Source organism: Podarcis pityusensis (assembly GCF_964106645.2).
Source record: "Podarcis pityusensis genome assembly, chromosome: 11".
Taxonomy (NCBI): Eukaryota; Metazoa; Chordata; class Lepidosauria; order Squamata; family Lacertidae; genus Podarcis; species Podarcis pityusensis.
The window spans coordinates 9,114,608-9,131,234 of record NC_138036.1 but is presented as its reverse complement, the minus strand read 5'-3'; the positions used below and the strand labels follow the sequence as shown (position 1 = coordinate 9,131,234).

At 45.2% G+C, this 16,627-nt stretch overlaps 1 protein-coding gene across 3 annotated transcripts in view; it reads right to left on the bottom strand.

Moving 5' to 3' along the window:
• KATNAL2 (katanin catalytic subunit A1 like 2) overlaps positions 1–16,627 on the bottom strand; it is a 38,400-nt gene that overhangs the window by 9,086 nt on the left and 12,687 nt on the right. For all 3 annotated transcript variants that reach the window (XM_080973515.1, XM_080973516.1, XM_080973517.1), the window contains 8 exons: positions 15,896–16,019; positions 13,588–13,683; positions 11,922–12,020; positions 10,195–10,272; positions 7,896–7,994; positions 6,394–6,457; positions 4,802–4,920; positions 1,335–1,426 (listed from right to left, as the gene is read on the bottom strand). In XM_080973515.1, the coding sequence (XP_080829641.1) occupies positions 1,335–1,426; positions 4,802–4,920; positions 6,394–6,457; positions 7,896–7,994; positions 10,195–10,272; positions 11,922–12,020; positions 13,588–13,683; positions 15,896–16,019 (771 nt within the window). The remainder of the gene's footprint in view (positions 1–1,334; positions 1,427–4,801; positions 4,921–6,393; positions 6,458–7,895; positions 7,995–10,194; positions 10,273–11,921; positions 12,021–13,587; positions 13,684–15,895; positions 16,020–16,627) is intronic.

Genomic DNA, 16,627 nt, shown 5'->3' with positions numbered 1-16,627 from the left:
GTACAGGCAAAGTCTGCATTCTGCAACTGGGCGACAGCCAATTTTACAGGTTTCCTTGGCGAGATCTTTTGCTCTGCTTGGAATGTGCTTGATGGTGGAAGTTACTTTATCATTTATTTATAAAAATATTTATCTACCACTACATCATCGAGAATAACAAAACCTTTTACAACAGCATTTGTATATAATAAAAGTACATAAAAAATTTAAACCCAAGGCCGTCAAGCAACTATTATGGAGAGATGAATTCTGAATTGCCTTAAGAAGCCTGGTGGGATAGAAGGATTTTCAGCAGATGTTTAAAGGTTGGAACAGAAGGCACCTGCTGATTCACTACTGGAAGAGTATTCCACAATACTGGGTCGACGACACACTAAAGGCTCCATTTTGATGCCCAATGAGCCTTGTCAACATGGAAAATAACCACTTCTCAGTAATTGAGCTAGGATAAAAGGGTCTAGGCCAGCGTTTCCCAAACTTAGATGTCCAGCTGTTTTTGGACTACAAATCCCATCATCCCTGACCACTGGTCCTGCTACCTAGGGATGATGGGAGTTGTAGTCCGAAAAACATCTGGAGACCCAAGTTTGGGAAACCCTGACCTGGGCAGTCCTTAAGGTACCCTAAATTGCTCAGGGATTTGTAGATTAATGCAGAGACCTTGAACCTGGCTCAGAGGGAGAATGACTGTACAGATGGACGCTGGCTGGGATGTAAAAGCAGGTGGGTGGATTAAAAGAAGGATGTGGAACCTTTAGTCCTTCAGACACTGTGGGACTACAACTCCCATAATTCCTGGCCATTGGCCATGCTGGCTGGGACTGATGGAAGCTACATTGCACCATCATCTGCAGGGCCACAGACCAGGGCTGGAGAAGGGCAAGGCCCAGGGAGAACCCTAAGAGCTGGATAAAGAGACCTAGAGGTTTTCATCTGGACTTGGGCCTCAGGTTCCCCACCCTTGACATAAGCTCACATACTTGCTGATTACTCTTATATTCCAGATTTGGGAGCTCAGAACAAGAGTATACTAGGTAGCCTCCCATTCAGGCAGACCCAGACCAGACCCAGACACGCTTAACCCAGGGGGAAGGCTAAGTAGCTTAAGTCACAGACCTACTGGCACAAACAGATTTGGCTTTCCAAACATACTGTGTTTGTTCCTTTATTTGAACGTAGGGATGTTTAGAGTCAGAAGTGGAAGAGCGAGATATACAGTAGGGAAAATGGATTTTTCTTGCAGTTAGCAAGGTTTTTCTAAGCTGTTCAGGAAGAGGATCTGCCTTACGGAAAACAGTCGGCAAAGAGGTATCCCCCACTTAAACGTTTGTTACCCTGGGGCTGTTCCTCGTTGGCTCATGACGGACTCCAGCTCATCCAGGAAGATTGTGGAGGGGGCGTGGTAGCGGGCAAGTTCAAATAACACCTGTCCAAAAAGAAAAGGGGAGGGAGGGAGAGACAGCTCAAGTCAGGAGGGACAAATCTCCCCACTGCCATGCTCTTGTGCACCTTCAGCTGCTGGGGATCACAAGCACTGTGAAACATGGACCATTTATAAACACCATCTCCAACTCCTCGAAAGATTCCATCAATGGTGTCTCCGAAAAATTTTACACATCACTTGGGAAGACAGGCGAACTAATGCCAGTGTACTGAAAGAAGCAAAGATCACCAGTGATGAAGCGAAGATTCTTCAACATGAACTTTGTTGGACTGGTCATGTTGTTCAGATGCCTGATGATCGTCTTCCAAACCAACTACTCTACTCCGAACTTAAAAATGGAAAGCGTAATGCTGGTGGTCAACAAAAGAGGTTCAAAGACTCAAGGAAAATCTTTTAAAATGTAGTATAAATACCGACAACTGGGAAACACTGGCCGGTGAGCACTCCAATTGGAGAACAGCCTTTACCAAAGGTTTCATGGGCTTTGAGGACATTCGAACTCAGGACGAAAGGGAGGAACGTGCTAAGAGCAAGGCACACTTGGCAAACCCTCACTGTGATCAACTCCTGCCCGGAAACCTATGTCCCCACTGCAGAAGGACGTGTAGATCCAGAAGTGGCCTCCACAGTCACTTACAGATGCACTGTTAAGACTGTGTTCATGGAAGACAATCTTACTCGGCTACAAGTGATCACCAAATAAAGTAAGTTGCACTCAGGTCCCTTAGGCATCTGACTGGCCACTGTGAGAACAGTATGCTGGGCTAGATGGGCCCTTGGACTGATCCAGCTCTTTTTACGTTCTTACTTCCTGTTCTTTTCCATGGGGCTTGTAGAACTCAAATTTTGGAGCGGGAGGACAGCAACACCAGGTACACACAGATCTTATGCATGATACATGACAGATGCCCGTCCAACCTCTGCTTAAAAACCTCCAAGTTCATATGATGAACTGCATTGCTATGTTCTTCCTGCACATTCCTCTTTAACCTATATTTACAATTATTCCGTTCACTGCAGGCCGTTTAGATAAATCAGTTTTTACCCAAAACAAAGGTATTAACTTCAAACACATGAAGTCCTTTTACCGGGGTTCAGGCTTCATTTGCTTTCACAGCAGATATATTTTAAAAACACTAAACCATGGGTAGGCAAACTAAGGCCTGGGGGCCAGATCCGGCCCAATCGCCTTCTCAATCTGGCCCGTGGACAGTCCGGGAACCAGCATGTTTTTACATGAGTAGAATGTGTCTTTTTGTTTAAAATGCATCTCTGGGTTATTTGTGGGGCATAGGAATTCGTTCATCCCCCCCGCAAAAAAATATAGTCCAGCCCCCCGCAAGGTCTGAGGGACAGTGGACCGGCCCCCTGCTAAAAAAAGTTTGCTGACCCCTGCCTAAACAAATGGCAACTTCCAAGCACGGGCTGGAATAGAGCCAAATGCTGTACATTTTTGGCTTTGATGCAGTTGAACTGTAGTGAATGATTGTGTTCCCTTACTCATATTATGTCATTATGATCTTATGATCCATTCAGAGAATTGAGGGTACAGAGTTAATAAAATAAAAGGCTGCACTTGTTTTGTTTTCTGCCATGGGCTCTGGCTGACAGAGGGAGAGAGAAGGAAACACAGATGCCACAAGGCTAGTTGGAGAAAATATCTGAAACGCTGCCTTGGTTTGGTAGGCCAAACCACTTCTTAAATCAGAACGGCTTATAAAAGAGGAGAGAAAGAGCAAACACACACAAATAATCCTGTCTTTGCATTTTAAATCTTTTCTCCTAAATCCTACCCAAGTATATGGAGAATAATAGGATAGAAGAAAATTATTCCAGAAAGGGATTCTGGGCAAATCCTAAAAGAGCACCAAGGATTAAAACATTCCCCTTTTATGTATTGTTGCTCCATATATATATTTTTAAATAAGGGGTTTTTAAAAATATAAATGCAAGTTAGAAGTTGGGTTGGTTGGACTAAATAGCTTCTGTTTTCCTGATCAAAACACAACGTGGATAATCCCACGTATTACACAAAATGAGATTTTTGTTGGCTTTTCATTTTAAACTAAGGATGATGGCTTATTTTGCTCTACAAACAGAATTCTTAAGAAGAGGTAAAACCCAATATCCTGTCACTTTTAGCATCATGTGTTCTTGCTTTCCTTGCTTTAAAAGATGACTGCATTCAAACTCCATTCTGACGCAAACTCCGGCATGTGTCTGAAGTTGCAACTTTAATCTTTGCCGTTAATGGAACCGCATAATGTGAGCCTAATTCACTGCTGCAGCCAGATGATTATAGATGGATTCTGCATTTACACACCAGTACAGAAAGAAAAAGGCCAGATAACTTATCATACTAAGAAACAAAGGTGTCATTTAATAGTAAAAGAACCTAGTCCTTAGAACTCCAGTGATAGGCTTAGCAGTATGCGATCAGAGCGCTAGCAAACCCTTGGTAAAATCTCCAAAGACAAAATGGGTAGGATTTCAAGTACTTCTTTGCCTTGTCACTGCCCTCCCCATAACTAGCAAAATTATGCAACACTACGAAATTTTATTATAATTTATGTAAGGTTGTAGAATTCTGCCTTCATTTTCTTTTTGATAGCACTGAATATATGTTATCTTGGTAAAATATCGATATCTTGGTAAAATATAGATAAAAGGTAAAGGACCCCTGGACGGCTAAGTCCAGTCGAATTTGACCATGGGGTGCAGCACTCATCTCCACTTTCAGGCCAAGGGAGCAGGCTTTGTCCACAGATAGCTTTCCAGCTCGTGGCCAGCATGACTAAACCACTTCTGGTGCAACGGGACACCATGACAGAAGCTAGAGTGCATGGAAACACCATTTACCTTCCCACCACAGCCGTACCTATTTATCTACTCGCACTGGCGTGCTTTTGAACTGCTATGTTGGCAAGAGCTGGGACAGAGCAACGGGAGCTCACCCCGTCGCGGAGATTCGAATCACCGACCTTCTGATCGGCAAGCCCAAGAGGCTCAGTGGTTTAGACCACAGCGCCAACCGCGTCCTGATCTAGATGATACAGATATAGATATAGGTCTAGACTCTAGGTGGACCTTGCCCTGATCTAGAAAGGAAACTCTTGCATCCCTAAGACAAACTGAAGACTCGGGATCACTTAAATTAGGCTAGCTACACCTTCCCTGTTCCAGAAAATGAACTCACGTTTGAATGGTACAAAGCAAGAGTTGGGCCATGGGGCTTCTAGAAAAGAGGGGAGAGGGAAGAATAGGTCCATTCCTGCATTAGGCCACCTCACTCAAAGATTCTCTGCCAAACACTGTGGATTTCTGCCAGGGCATGAGGAAAACAGAAGGCACTCTTACTTTCACAAGCTTTTCTGAATCCCCTCTCCATTTGCTGACGATGGTGGATGCCGAGATGTTGAAGAAGGTTGTGTTGCATTCAGTGGCAACAGCTTTGGCTAGCAAAGTCTTCCCAGTACCTACAAGGTGCAGGAAAATAAGTCAGCACTCAGTCTCGACATAGGCGCTCCTCAACATTTCTCCCCACTGAGGAACTGTGCAAGCCTTTGTCCCCACAATAAATGATTCCCCTGAGATATTTGGTCAAAAGAGGCATACCTCTGTTAAAAAATCCCCAATTAACCATCTGAAAGGAGTTTGAAAAAGCGAAATAACTTATCGGAAGTGACGTTTCCGTAACAATCACTCGACCAGCATTCAAGCAAAAGTCAGCTGGGAAGAAAACCTTGTCTTTCTATCTTAACACTATCATTTGGGTTTGGGAGAAATAATATTCTCCCAGGAATGGATCGACTAGAGATAGGAAGAAAGGGTATTATTGAGATTGTATATAGCAGCTAAGTCTACATACCTACATTCCTTGCGTAAAATACCGTATTTTTCGCCCTATAGGGCACACTTATTTTTTGGGGGGGGGGAAATAAAGGGGAAAAAAATATTTCCCCCCCAAGCCCCAAAGAGCAAAGAAGCCATGACAGCGAGCGGGATGGATCCCACTCGCTGTCTTGGCTTTGTTTTTAGCCTCAGGGCTGGGGGTTCGGGAGCGAAGGCGAGGTTGCGCTCAACCTCTCCATCGCTCCTGGAGCTTGCTGGGCTGGGGGCGGGGGAAGCGCCTGAGCTTCCCCCGACCCCAGCCCCCAGAACGGGTCCGGGAGCGATGGCAAGGTTGCGCTCAACCTCGCCATCGCTCCCGGAGCTTGCTGCTATCTGAAGTCCGGGGAGCGCGGCGCTGTAGCCCGCTGCGCACCCCGGGCTTCGGGCTGCAGGAAGCTATCCGCAAGCCTTCGGAGCCCGCGGGAGTTCCTGCCGGGCTCCGCAGGCTTGCGAATAGCTTCCTGAAGCCTGGAGAGCGAGAGGGGTCGGTGCGCACCGACCCCTCTCGCTCTCCAGGCTTCAGCGAAAGCCTGCATTCACCCCATAGGACGCACACACATTTCCCCTTCATTTTTGGAGGGGAAAAAGTGCGTCCTATAGGGCGAAAAATACGGTAAATCCTCCCAGAACAGATGCAGTGGTCGTTTAGTTAACCATTCTGTCAAAAACACTCTCAGTCTTTGGAGGAGTTTTGCAAGGGATTCACAGGTGGTGGTTGTTTTTATTTGTTAAAGGCAGCATATAGAGACATGTCTCTTTAAAACCTTTTCCTTTTTAAATGGAGAACAGCTACTCTGCAGCAAGAGGGAATGCCAGAGTGTCAAAAATGGATGGTGATCTTGCATTCACCTCACAGGATATGCAAGGCTGCAAGAGTATTTATGCGGCCAGGTCCACACCGTGGATGTGAGCAATATCGAAAAACGTTATGTCCGCCTTCAGCCAGGAGTAAGAAAGGTGTTTACCCCAAGAGAAGGGGATGCACAAAAAGGTCTCTCAAGCTGTGGTGTAAGGGAATGTGGGAGTTCATTCGTAAACTGTAGTTATGTAGACAGTACCTGGGGGCCCGTAGAGCAATAGTCCTTTCCATGGAGAGAGGATGCCAGTAAACAGTTGTGGATACTAAGCAGAGAAAAACAATATCAGAATTAAATAATAATAATAATTTTCGGGAGTCAAACTGCAATTTCTGCAACACTTTTGAGCACCCAAATGACCACCATCCCATTCTGCAATTAATCCAAAATGCAGCAGCTAGACTGGTGACTGGGAGTGGCCACCAAGACCATATAACCGGTCCTGAAAGACCTTCATTGGCTCCCAGTACGTTTCCTAGCACAATTCAAAGTGTTGGTGCTGACCTTTAAAGCCCTAAACGGCCTCAGTCCTTTATACCTGAAGGAGCGTCTCCACCCCCATCATCAAGCCCGGACACTGAGGTCCAGATCCAAGGGCCTTCTGGCGGTTCTCTCACTGCGAGAAGCGAAGTTACAGGGAACCAGGCAGAGGGCCTTCTCAGTAGTGGCACCTGCCCTGTGGAACACCCTCCCATCAGATGTCAAGGCAATAAACAACTATTTTACTTTTAAAAGACAACTGAAGGCAGCCCTGTTTAGGGAAGTTTTTAATGTCTTATGCTGTATTGTTTTTAATATTCAGTTGGAAGCCGCCCAGGGTGGCTGGGAAAACCCAGCCAGATGGACAGCGTATAAATAATAAATAATAAATCATTATTATTATTATTAGTTGATTTTGCAACTTAGACCACATGAATTAGGGGGCAGTTTGCAACTGAACTCCATGTGTAACTCTGAAAAATCAGTGCTAGAAACTGAGATATGAAAGCTAGGAGCTAAATGGCACCTTAAACCTAGGTTATGGGCGCAACAACAGAATGTTGTTGTGCTTTTTTTATAACAAGAATACAAAGCTGAAAAAGAATAAACTTGAGCTAAAATATTATGTTCATTTTTAACATGGTCTAGTCCAGGGGTAGGCAACCTAAGGCCAGTGGGCCGGATGCGGCCCAATCGCCTTCTCAATCCAGCCCGCGGATGGTCCGGGAATCAGCGTGTTTTTACATGAGTAGAATGTGTGCTTTTATTTAAAATGCATCTCTGGGTTATTTGTGGGGCATAGGAATTCATTCATTCCCCCCCCCCCCAAAAAAATATAGTCCAGCCCTCCACATGGTCTGAAGGACGGTGGACTGGCCCACAGCTGAAAAAGGCTGCTGACCCCTGGTCTAGTCCTTCCCCTGCCCACCCCGCCTCATATTTTTAAGAGGGTCTCTTCTCCAGTCTTAAAAGAGTAGCTGGAAGTGGGGAGGCAGAAAAAAGCTCCTCCTTCCCTTCCCTTCCCATCCCATCTGCAGTTTTAATCTGAAATCTTAGGCACAGTACTGCGCCCAGAGCTCATAAACTGCTCGCACTCATGAAATTCCCCGTCCCAACATGTGCCTAGAACAATGGGAGTTTCGAACACTGCTGAGAAGTTGACACTTTCAAGATCAGGAGTGCCAATCCAGAGAGAAAGAAGCTTTCAAAACAGGTTCCCTTACCCTGATTGGGTACACAACAGCTTCCTTGACCAACCGCTTGGCTGCATCGAGACCAATGATATCGCCCCACTTTACATTCGGGTTGTGGAGGTAGATATCCTGCAAGACATTGTTTGGTCTTCTTAAAGGCAGGGCTCCGGCTCCCCTGTACAGTCAGGGAAACATCGGTGCAGCAAAATAAGCTCCGTTATGCCAGGGCATAAAAACAAAACAGTGACACAGAAAGAGACAGGTTGCTTTGCAGTGTTTCTCGGTCGGTCCCCAGCCTGTTGTTGGACTACAACTCCCATCATCCCTCGCTAAGCAGGGCCAGTGGTCAGGGATGATGAGAGTTGTAGTCCAAACACAGCTGGGGACCCAAGCCTGAGAAACACTGGGAGAGGGAAGAAGCACAAAATTGTTATTGCAATGGAGGACTAAAAATTCTGAACATGATCGCTTAGGAGACAATCCCACTGAAATTGACTGTTCCTGCGGAGCAACTAGGCTTAGGGCTACAGTGTGGAACCCAGTTCAGCTACTGATTGACTGACTGACTGATTGATTGATTGATTGATTCATTGACTGACTGACTGCAGAAATGGATAAAAGCCCCCCATCCAAACAATGACTATCATCAGTGCAGGTAAGGGGGAAAAATATTTTAATTTTAATCATCTACAATACTTTCCTATTTATTTTATAGTACAGTACACTGATTATTGCTTTCATTTTATGGATTAATGGTCTCGTTAGATAGTAAAATCCATGTTAAATTGCTGTTTTGTTTTCAAAAGTCTGGAACGGATTAATCCATTTTGCATTATGTTCTATGTAAGTGCCTTGGTTTTGGAATGCTTTGGTTTTGGAACTGACTTCCGGAACGGATTACGTTTGAGAACCAAGGTACCACTGTACATGTAAAGGTCTGCTCTTCCCTGCCACCCCTCCCAGCAGCTCCTTGCTGTGCATCAGAAGAAACACGTTGAGGAGTGGATGCTTGAACAAGTTTGCTGTAGAAAGTTAAAATTTTCACTTGTTGCTTCGCCCATTTTCACCTCTGGCCCCACCCCAGCCCCAGAAAGCTGCCCAGATGTGAACGAAGCCCTCAATCTGAAATGGGTTCCCCACGCCTTCCACAGAGCATCAAGCCTCGCCTCCTGTGCCTTGCAAGACTGGATGTTTTGCCATCTGGGGTACTTGAGGGTCGATTCCAAAAGATCCCGCCTGAGAAACGTCTTTGCCCCTGTGGAGATGGTAGCACCAAAACAGCGGCACACGTCCTCCTGTCCTGTACTCTCTACAAAGACCTGAGGAACGAAATCATCACCCCACTCGTACTAACCATCCCAGGGCGCTCAACCACTGCCACAATGTCCTTTCTTCTATCAGATCAAAATGAGCAGATAACAGCAAAGGTGGCTAGGTTCATAGCAGGGGCAATCAGAATAAGGGCCACTAACTGATGGCTGATTCAGTACTTTAAATTGTGCTGTTATATCAAATTTCCTTTTCTGCGTATACTGTAATGTTTTACTGTTGCTATGGCCATTGGCTAATGCGAATAAAGTTTTTTCTCTCTCCCATCATCCCTGACCACTCGTCCTGCTAGCTGAGGATCATGGGAGTTTGTAGGCCAAAAAACATCTGGAGGGCTGAATTTGAGGAAGGATGTGCTAGATGAACCAGTGGTTCGACTCAGGACAAAGCAGCTTCCTATCTTCCTACGAAGGAGAAACAAGAGGGAATGACCTCTTAGTCTGGTTTCCAGAGCTATGTGGCTGGCCACTGTTGGACTAGGTGGAACATGGTCTTCTCCACCAAAACAATTGTTATGTTCTTTGTTCCTCCTGAGGAACTGGGGATGGAGGCAGACTACGTCCACCAAATGCCACTACAGCAAACCATTGACAACCAGCCCCACCAAGCTCTGATTTACTTTAATGACTTGGCCTGATACTATGCAGCCTTCTAATCTTTCGATCCGTTTTATCAACAGCAACACCCACAAATGCGAATAAAGTTTTATCTTATCTATCTCGCCTCCTGTGCATACACAGAGAGCATCACCCAGCAGTGAACTCTCTTGCATGGACCCCACTGCAGCGGGTGGAAGCTGTGCTAGAAGAGTGAAGGTTGGGGCTTCCACAGGGGACTCTCCTGCAGGGCTGTGTCCAGAATGTGGTTATTCATAGACTCTCCTCCTGTTTCTCCATTCTGATGTTGGGTACGGAAATGCGGAAAAGCGGAGGGTTAATTCCTTGACCAACTAGGCTCAGCATATACCCCAGGACTGAAAGGAAACAAGGTTCGGTCTTACCCTGCTCACAACCGTCGCAAGTTCTCTCATTTCACCAGTCATCCCAATAAAGGCGCCCAGGGGTTTTAATAACCGTTCCTACAAAAAAGACACATGCACATGCAATCTATATACAGTATAGCAGGCATGTCAAATAGGTCAATCACGAGGGTGTCCCAAGTTGATCGTGGCATGAAGTACAACAACAACATCAATAAATTTGGTCGACCCCCCCCCCCCGCCCCAAGAAAAGCTCAATAACTTTGGTCAACCCTCCCCTTAAAAAAGCTCAACAACTCCTGGCAATGACAATGGGTAGATCACAGCTGGTCTTTTTATACTGTGAGTAGATCGCCGTCTCTTAGAAGTTGGACGTGCCTGATAAATAAAAAGGTAAAGGGACCCCTGACTATTAGGTCCAGTCATGGCCGACTCTGGGGTTGCGGCGCTCATCTCACTTTATTGGCCGAGGGAGCCGGCGTACAGCTTCCGCGTCATGTGGCCAGCATGACTAAGCCACTTCTGGAGAACCAGAGCAGCGCACAGAAACACCATTTACCTTTCCGCCGGAGCGGTACCTATTTATCTAGTTGCATTTTGACGTGCTTTCAAACTGCTAGGTTCACAGGCGCTCACCCCGTCACGGGGATTCGAACCGTCAACCTTCTGATCGGCAAGTCCTACGCTCTGTGGTTTAGACCACGGCGCTATCCACGTCCCTGCCTGATATATAGCATGCAAAAAAAAATTGTCTTGGTTATTTTGAGGGGCTGCAAAACTTTAAATTAGGTATGTGAAAGTTTTAAATATGCAACGCCATTTTTGGAATAGGTTTTTTTTCATATTAAGTCCAGTTCAAGCTGTCTTCCCCAGCCCCAGCTCTATCCCTGTGCATATGCAGCGTTTTCTAGTCCTCACGCTCTCCCCACACAATTCCTCCACCAAATATACAAGGTAAAGTCCAAATTGGGAGGTACTGTGGCTATGTGGACAGGAGGAGATACTACATCCTATCCAGGATCTAAGGTGCTATTGTGTTTCAACAGCCAAAAGAACTTCCAGTTTGGACGTCACCATCTATGCATGTCAAGGAGAGGAGAGAGGATGATACATGCAAGTCCAAAGGCCACTCCAAAAGACTTTTCTTCCCCGTTGGATTTACCAGGTACTTGTTGTCAGTTTGCATTTCTTAGTGCAGAAAGTATGGATCTGATGTGCAGAGATCTTTTCTATTCTGATTAATACAAGAGGATTCTAGAAGCTAGTAAAAGCTTCTCTGTGTGAGAGAAGCAGGCAGAAGGATTGTTTGGGTTATACCTTCTGGAAGCTGAGTACAGCTGGTTTGCACTGGTTCTCTTATCTCTATTCTGCAAGGTCATGCTGATTATAAATATTGGCCAGAAGGAGCCGGGGTCTCACTTTCTTTCTGATTCTCTTTTGTTCTGTGTGCTGTTCTGTACATAGTATGCTTAGTGTTAAGGTTTTAGACTTATTATAAGTTCTTGTTAAGTTTTATTTTAAGTGCTGCAACTGGATTTCTTATGGACTGTGCCATTCCTGATTGCATTTGGATTCGTGACCGTTATGCTCATTTGCCTTCAGCACCAGTAAAAGCTCTGCTGGATGAAGTACTATTGCCTTTGGTCTATTTTGGGGGACTCTGCAAGGTGTTTAAGTTTTTCCTCCACACGTATGACGCTTATTACTTCTCAACTTTTATTTTACTAGGTGGAAAGAACACCACTCACTGAAGGATCTGGATTGCAGTTAAGGCTGTTCACGGCAATTTCATTTGATGCTCCTTTGATCGCATCCTGAATCATCCCACGAAAATCAATGATTTGGCCCTACAAGAGAAACAAATAGTGTTTACCGGACCCTGAAGCCCATGGCAGGTCTTCAGCCTGGAACACAATAATAATAATAATTATTATTATTATTATTATTATTATTTATTATTTGTACCCCGCCCATCTGGCTGGGCTTCCCCAGCCACTCTGGGCAGCTTCCACAAAGACCAAAAATACACTAATATGTCATACATTAAAAACTTCCCTGAACAGGGCTGCCTGAAGATGTCTTCTGAATGTCAGGTAGTTGTTTATCTCTTTGACATCTGATGGGAGGGTGTTCCAAAGGGCAGGTGCCACTACCAAGAAGGCCCTCTGCCTGGTTCCCTGTAACTTCGCTTGTCGCTGTGAGGGAAGCACCAGAAGGCCCTCGGAGCTGGACCTCAGTGTCTGGGCAGAACGATGGGAGTGGAGACGCTCCTTCAGGTATACTGGGCCAAGGCTGTTTAGGGCTTTAAAGGTCAGCACCAGCACTTTGAATTGTGCTTGGAAACATACTGGGAGCCAATGCAGATCTCTCAGGACCGGCGTTATGTGGTCCCGGTGGCCAGTCCCAGTCACCAGTCTAGCTGCCGCATTCTGGATTAGTTGTAGTTTCTGGGTCACTTTCAAAGGTAGCCCCACGTAGAGCGCATTGCAGTAGTCCAAGCGAGAGATAACTAGAGCATGCACCACTCTGGCGAGACAGTCTGCGGGCAGGTAGGGTCTCAGCCTGTGTACCAGGTGGAGCTGGTAGACAGCCGCCCTGAACACAGAATTGACCTGCGCCTCCATGGACAGCTGTGAGTCCAAAATGACTCCCAGACTGCGCACCTGGTCCTTCAGGGGCACAGTTACCCCATGCAGGACCAGGGAGTCCTCCACACCAGCCCGCCCCCTGTACCCCCAAAACAGTACTTCTGTCTTGTCAGGATTCAACCTCAATCCATTAGCTGCCATCCATCCTCCAACCGCCTCCAGGCACTCACACAGGACCTTTACCGCCTTCACTTGTTCTGATTTGAAAGAGAGGTAGAGCTGGGTATCATCTGCATATTGATGGACACCCAGTCCAAACCCCCTGATGATCTCTCCCAGCGGCTTCATATAGATGTTAAAAAGCATGGGGGAGAGGATGGAACCCTGAGGCACCCCACAAGTGAGGGCCCAGGGGTCTCATCCCCCATTACCACTTTCTGAACACAGCCCAGGAGGAAGGAGCGGAACCACTGTATAACAGTGCCCCCAGCTCCCAGCCCCTCTAGACGGTCCAGAAGGATGTTATGGTCGATTGTATCAAAGGCCACTGAGATATCCAGCAGAACTAGGAAGCAGCTCTCACCTTTGTCTCTAGCCTGCCAGAGATCAACAACCAACAAGAGATGTTGGACAGGGAACCAAAATGTAAGAAGCCAGACCAGTAGGGAAGCCACTGGAACAACGGGTGGAGGTGGGGCTGCCTCAAACCATCTGTGGAGCACCAATTTAGGGAAGGCTGCTGCAAGACATCCATAAGTTTCCACCTTCAGACACCCAAACACTTTTATAATAACAATCCATGCATGCTGTTAGGCTTCTGACTAACCCTCCTAGGATGAGCGCCTTCTCCACTTCCTTTCTGGATTGCGGACACGTTTAAACCAAACTCAGATGGCACCCGGGCAAAAGCATCTTCACTCTCCTACAGAAAACAAACACAAACACAGACCAATTTTGAAATTACAAGAGCATGCTATAACCTTAGGGAGAACATCCTGAAGATGTTATATAGATGGCATCATACTCCCTTGAAACTAGCGAAAATGTATCAAGGAGGGTTACCGATTTGTTGGAGATGTAAAATAGACGTGGGGTCATACTACCACATTTGGTGGACTTCTGCAAACATTAGGGAATTCTGGGATAATAGATATAATGAATTTAAGAAATTATTCAGATTTACCTATAAAAAAAACCCAGAGATCTTTCTTTTAGGCATTTTACCATTAGAAATTAAAAAAGACGTAAGACCACTGTTCATGTATGCCACCACAGCAGCAAGAATTCTTGTGGCGAGGAAGTGGAAAAACGAAACAATACCGACAATTACAGACTGGCAGATACTCATGTTAGAATATTTACAACTAGCAAAACTGACGGGAAGAGTTAGAGGAGTATTGAACCAGAAAATATTTGGAGAATGGAGAACATTTAAGGACTATATAAGATCATATTGTACCAATCACAGCATATTAGCAGAACTTGAGTGACACAACAAAAACCGTTTGTGGAGTAGACGGGAACAATACTAAAGAATATAAAACTGCAGGGGGGAAACGACAGTATAAACAGTACAATGAGAATGATTGCAAGACTCGTGTCAGAAGTCTTTTTTTATTTAAGTGTTCAATTAAGTATTAATTAGGGAGATTAAGGGTTTTTTTATGTACGTAAATTTGCTTTATCTTCGTTCTTTTTTCTGTATTTTCTTCTTTTCTTTTTTCTTAATTCTTTTTTCTTTAATTTTCTTTTTGTAGTATGAGATTGTAAATTCTTTGTATAAGTGTGTACTATAATTTAAATTAATAAAGATTATTTTTTTAAAAAATGAAATTACAAGGGGTTTCCAAGCAGGCATGTTTGAGAAACTCCCACAATTCTCTGTGCTTGGCATCCCCAGTGCAACCAATGTGTTCTATTGGGGTTTGTAACATCCATGATGGCTGCTGCAAGTATACAACAGGGCTGATCTCTGCCTTTGCTTCCTGTTGAGCACAGTGCAGGAAATGAGAAAAAGCAGCAGTAAGACACCCCTGAAGAGCAGGGAGGAGCCAGCTGAAAATAATCACTCTGGCTTGTTTTGCCTGTGGCGTGGAAGCAGCAAAGGCAGGGGAACCTTTTGGGCAATGTGGGTCAGCACACTGAACCATGGTTTGTTTTAAACTATGGTTTAATGTGACGTGCAAACCAGCCATTATTCCCACAGATACAAGTTTGGCTGCAGTAACGCTTGAAACAGCTCCAGCTCCATACACTTTTCTCTCTCTTTTCATCCAAGCCAGGTTAACCAACACTCTCAGAATAGTTTTGGAATACAGAGAGTATATCTATAGTAGAAACACATATTGGTTATAGTCTAGTTTAACTGTAATGGCAATCCCCAAAGAATCTGAGGAATTGTTTCCCCTCCTTTCTAATTATGCAAATATATACACATAGTCTCACTCTCTCTGTAAATGAAAATATATCAAGACTCCCTAATCCATAATTGTTTTTTTCAATAAAGAACGAAAAGCTGCCATTTAGAAAACACTGTGTATACAGCTTGTCCATTTCATTTGTATACACCATCTCTTTTAGCTTACTCATATGAGCCATTTCTAATGATTTAAATAACCATTTCCTAACAGATGGGACAACAGAGCTTTTCCAATATTGGGCAAGAACAACCCTTGCTGCAATTAAGAGATAAATAATCAAGTTTTCACTTCCTTTGTTATGGCATATCTTGTATACAATCCAGCAACATATTTAAGGCATCCATTCTAATCTTACTCCAGTTATCCAGTTGATTATTTGAGATGCTTACACCCAATAAGCTTGGGGGGTTGTAATTTGGTGAGGAGACAGACAATTATCTGTCTACAAAGCTGTTGCCATCCTTCCAGTACTTGTTCCCAAAGTTTGCTGGGGAGACAGAATGTCTATTAAGCAGATTTCAGTCTGTGGTTGTCCCAGGACGTCCAAAGTTTTAATTATCCTTCTACCTCCCCGATACTTTTACACAAAACCTCCTATAGAGGTTTAAGCAGCCCCAGTAATCTACCAGTTGCTGTATCCTATTGCTAAGCACACTGCATTCCCCAAATTTACAAAACGGGGGTGGGAGGAGGAAAGAAAAAAGGAATCTCAACCTCTTTAGGACTATCCTTGCTGGAATGTTTTGGCTCGACCGTCCTACGAGAAATACTTTTCGAAACTGGCCTCTGACTTGCTGGGAGAATCTTAGGAAGATTCCGACATGTGCTGCTTGTTGCCCTAGAATAACAACAACAACAAAAAAGAAAGGCTTTCAGGAAGTGTCAGGTTTACAACCTGTCTTGATATGGCGAAGGACTAAGGTAAAGATGGGTTTTCCCCACCTAGCTCCTGGCACTCCTGGCAGGCCACACCCCCTATCCCAGCTCAAGCTCCACCCTCTTCCTGGGCACCCACCCTCCAGTACATGGGTAGGCAAACTAAGGCCCGGGGGCCGGATCCGGCCCAATCGCCTTCTAAATCCGGCCCACAGACGGTCCGGGAATCAGCGTGTTTTTACATGAGTAAAATGTGTGCTTTTATTAAAAATGCATCTCTGGGTTATTTGTGGGGCCTGCCTGGTGTTTTTACATGAGGAGAAATTGTGCTTTTACAGTCATACCTCGGGTTACAGCCGCTTCAGGTTGCGTTTTTTTTAGTTGTGGACCGCCGAAACCCAGAAGTACCGGAACGGGTTACTTCCAGGTTTTGGCGGTTGCACATGCGCAGAAGCGCTAAATCGTGCTTTGCGCATGTGCAGAAGTGCCGAATTGCAACCCGCGCATGCGCAGACGCAGATTGCGAATGTTGCAAGTTGCGAACGTGCATCCCGCACGGATCACGTTCGC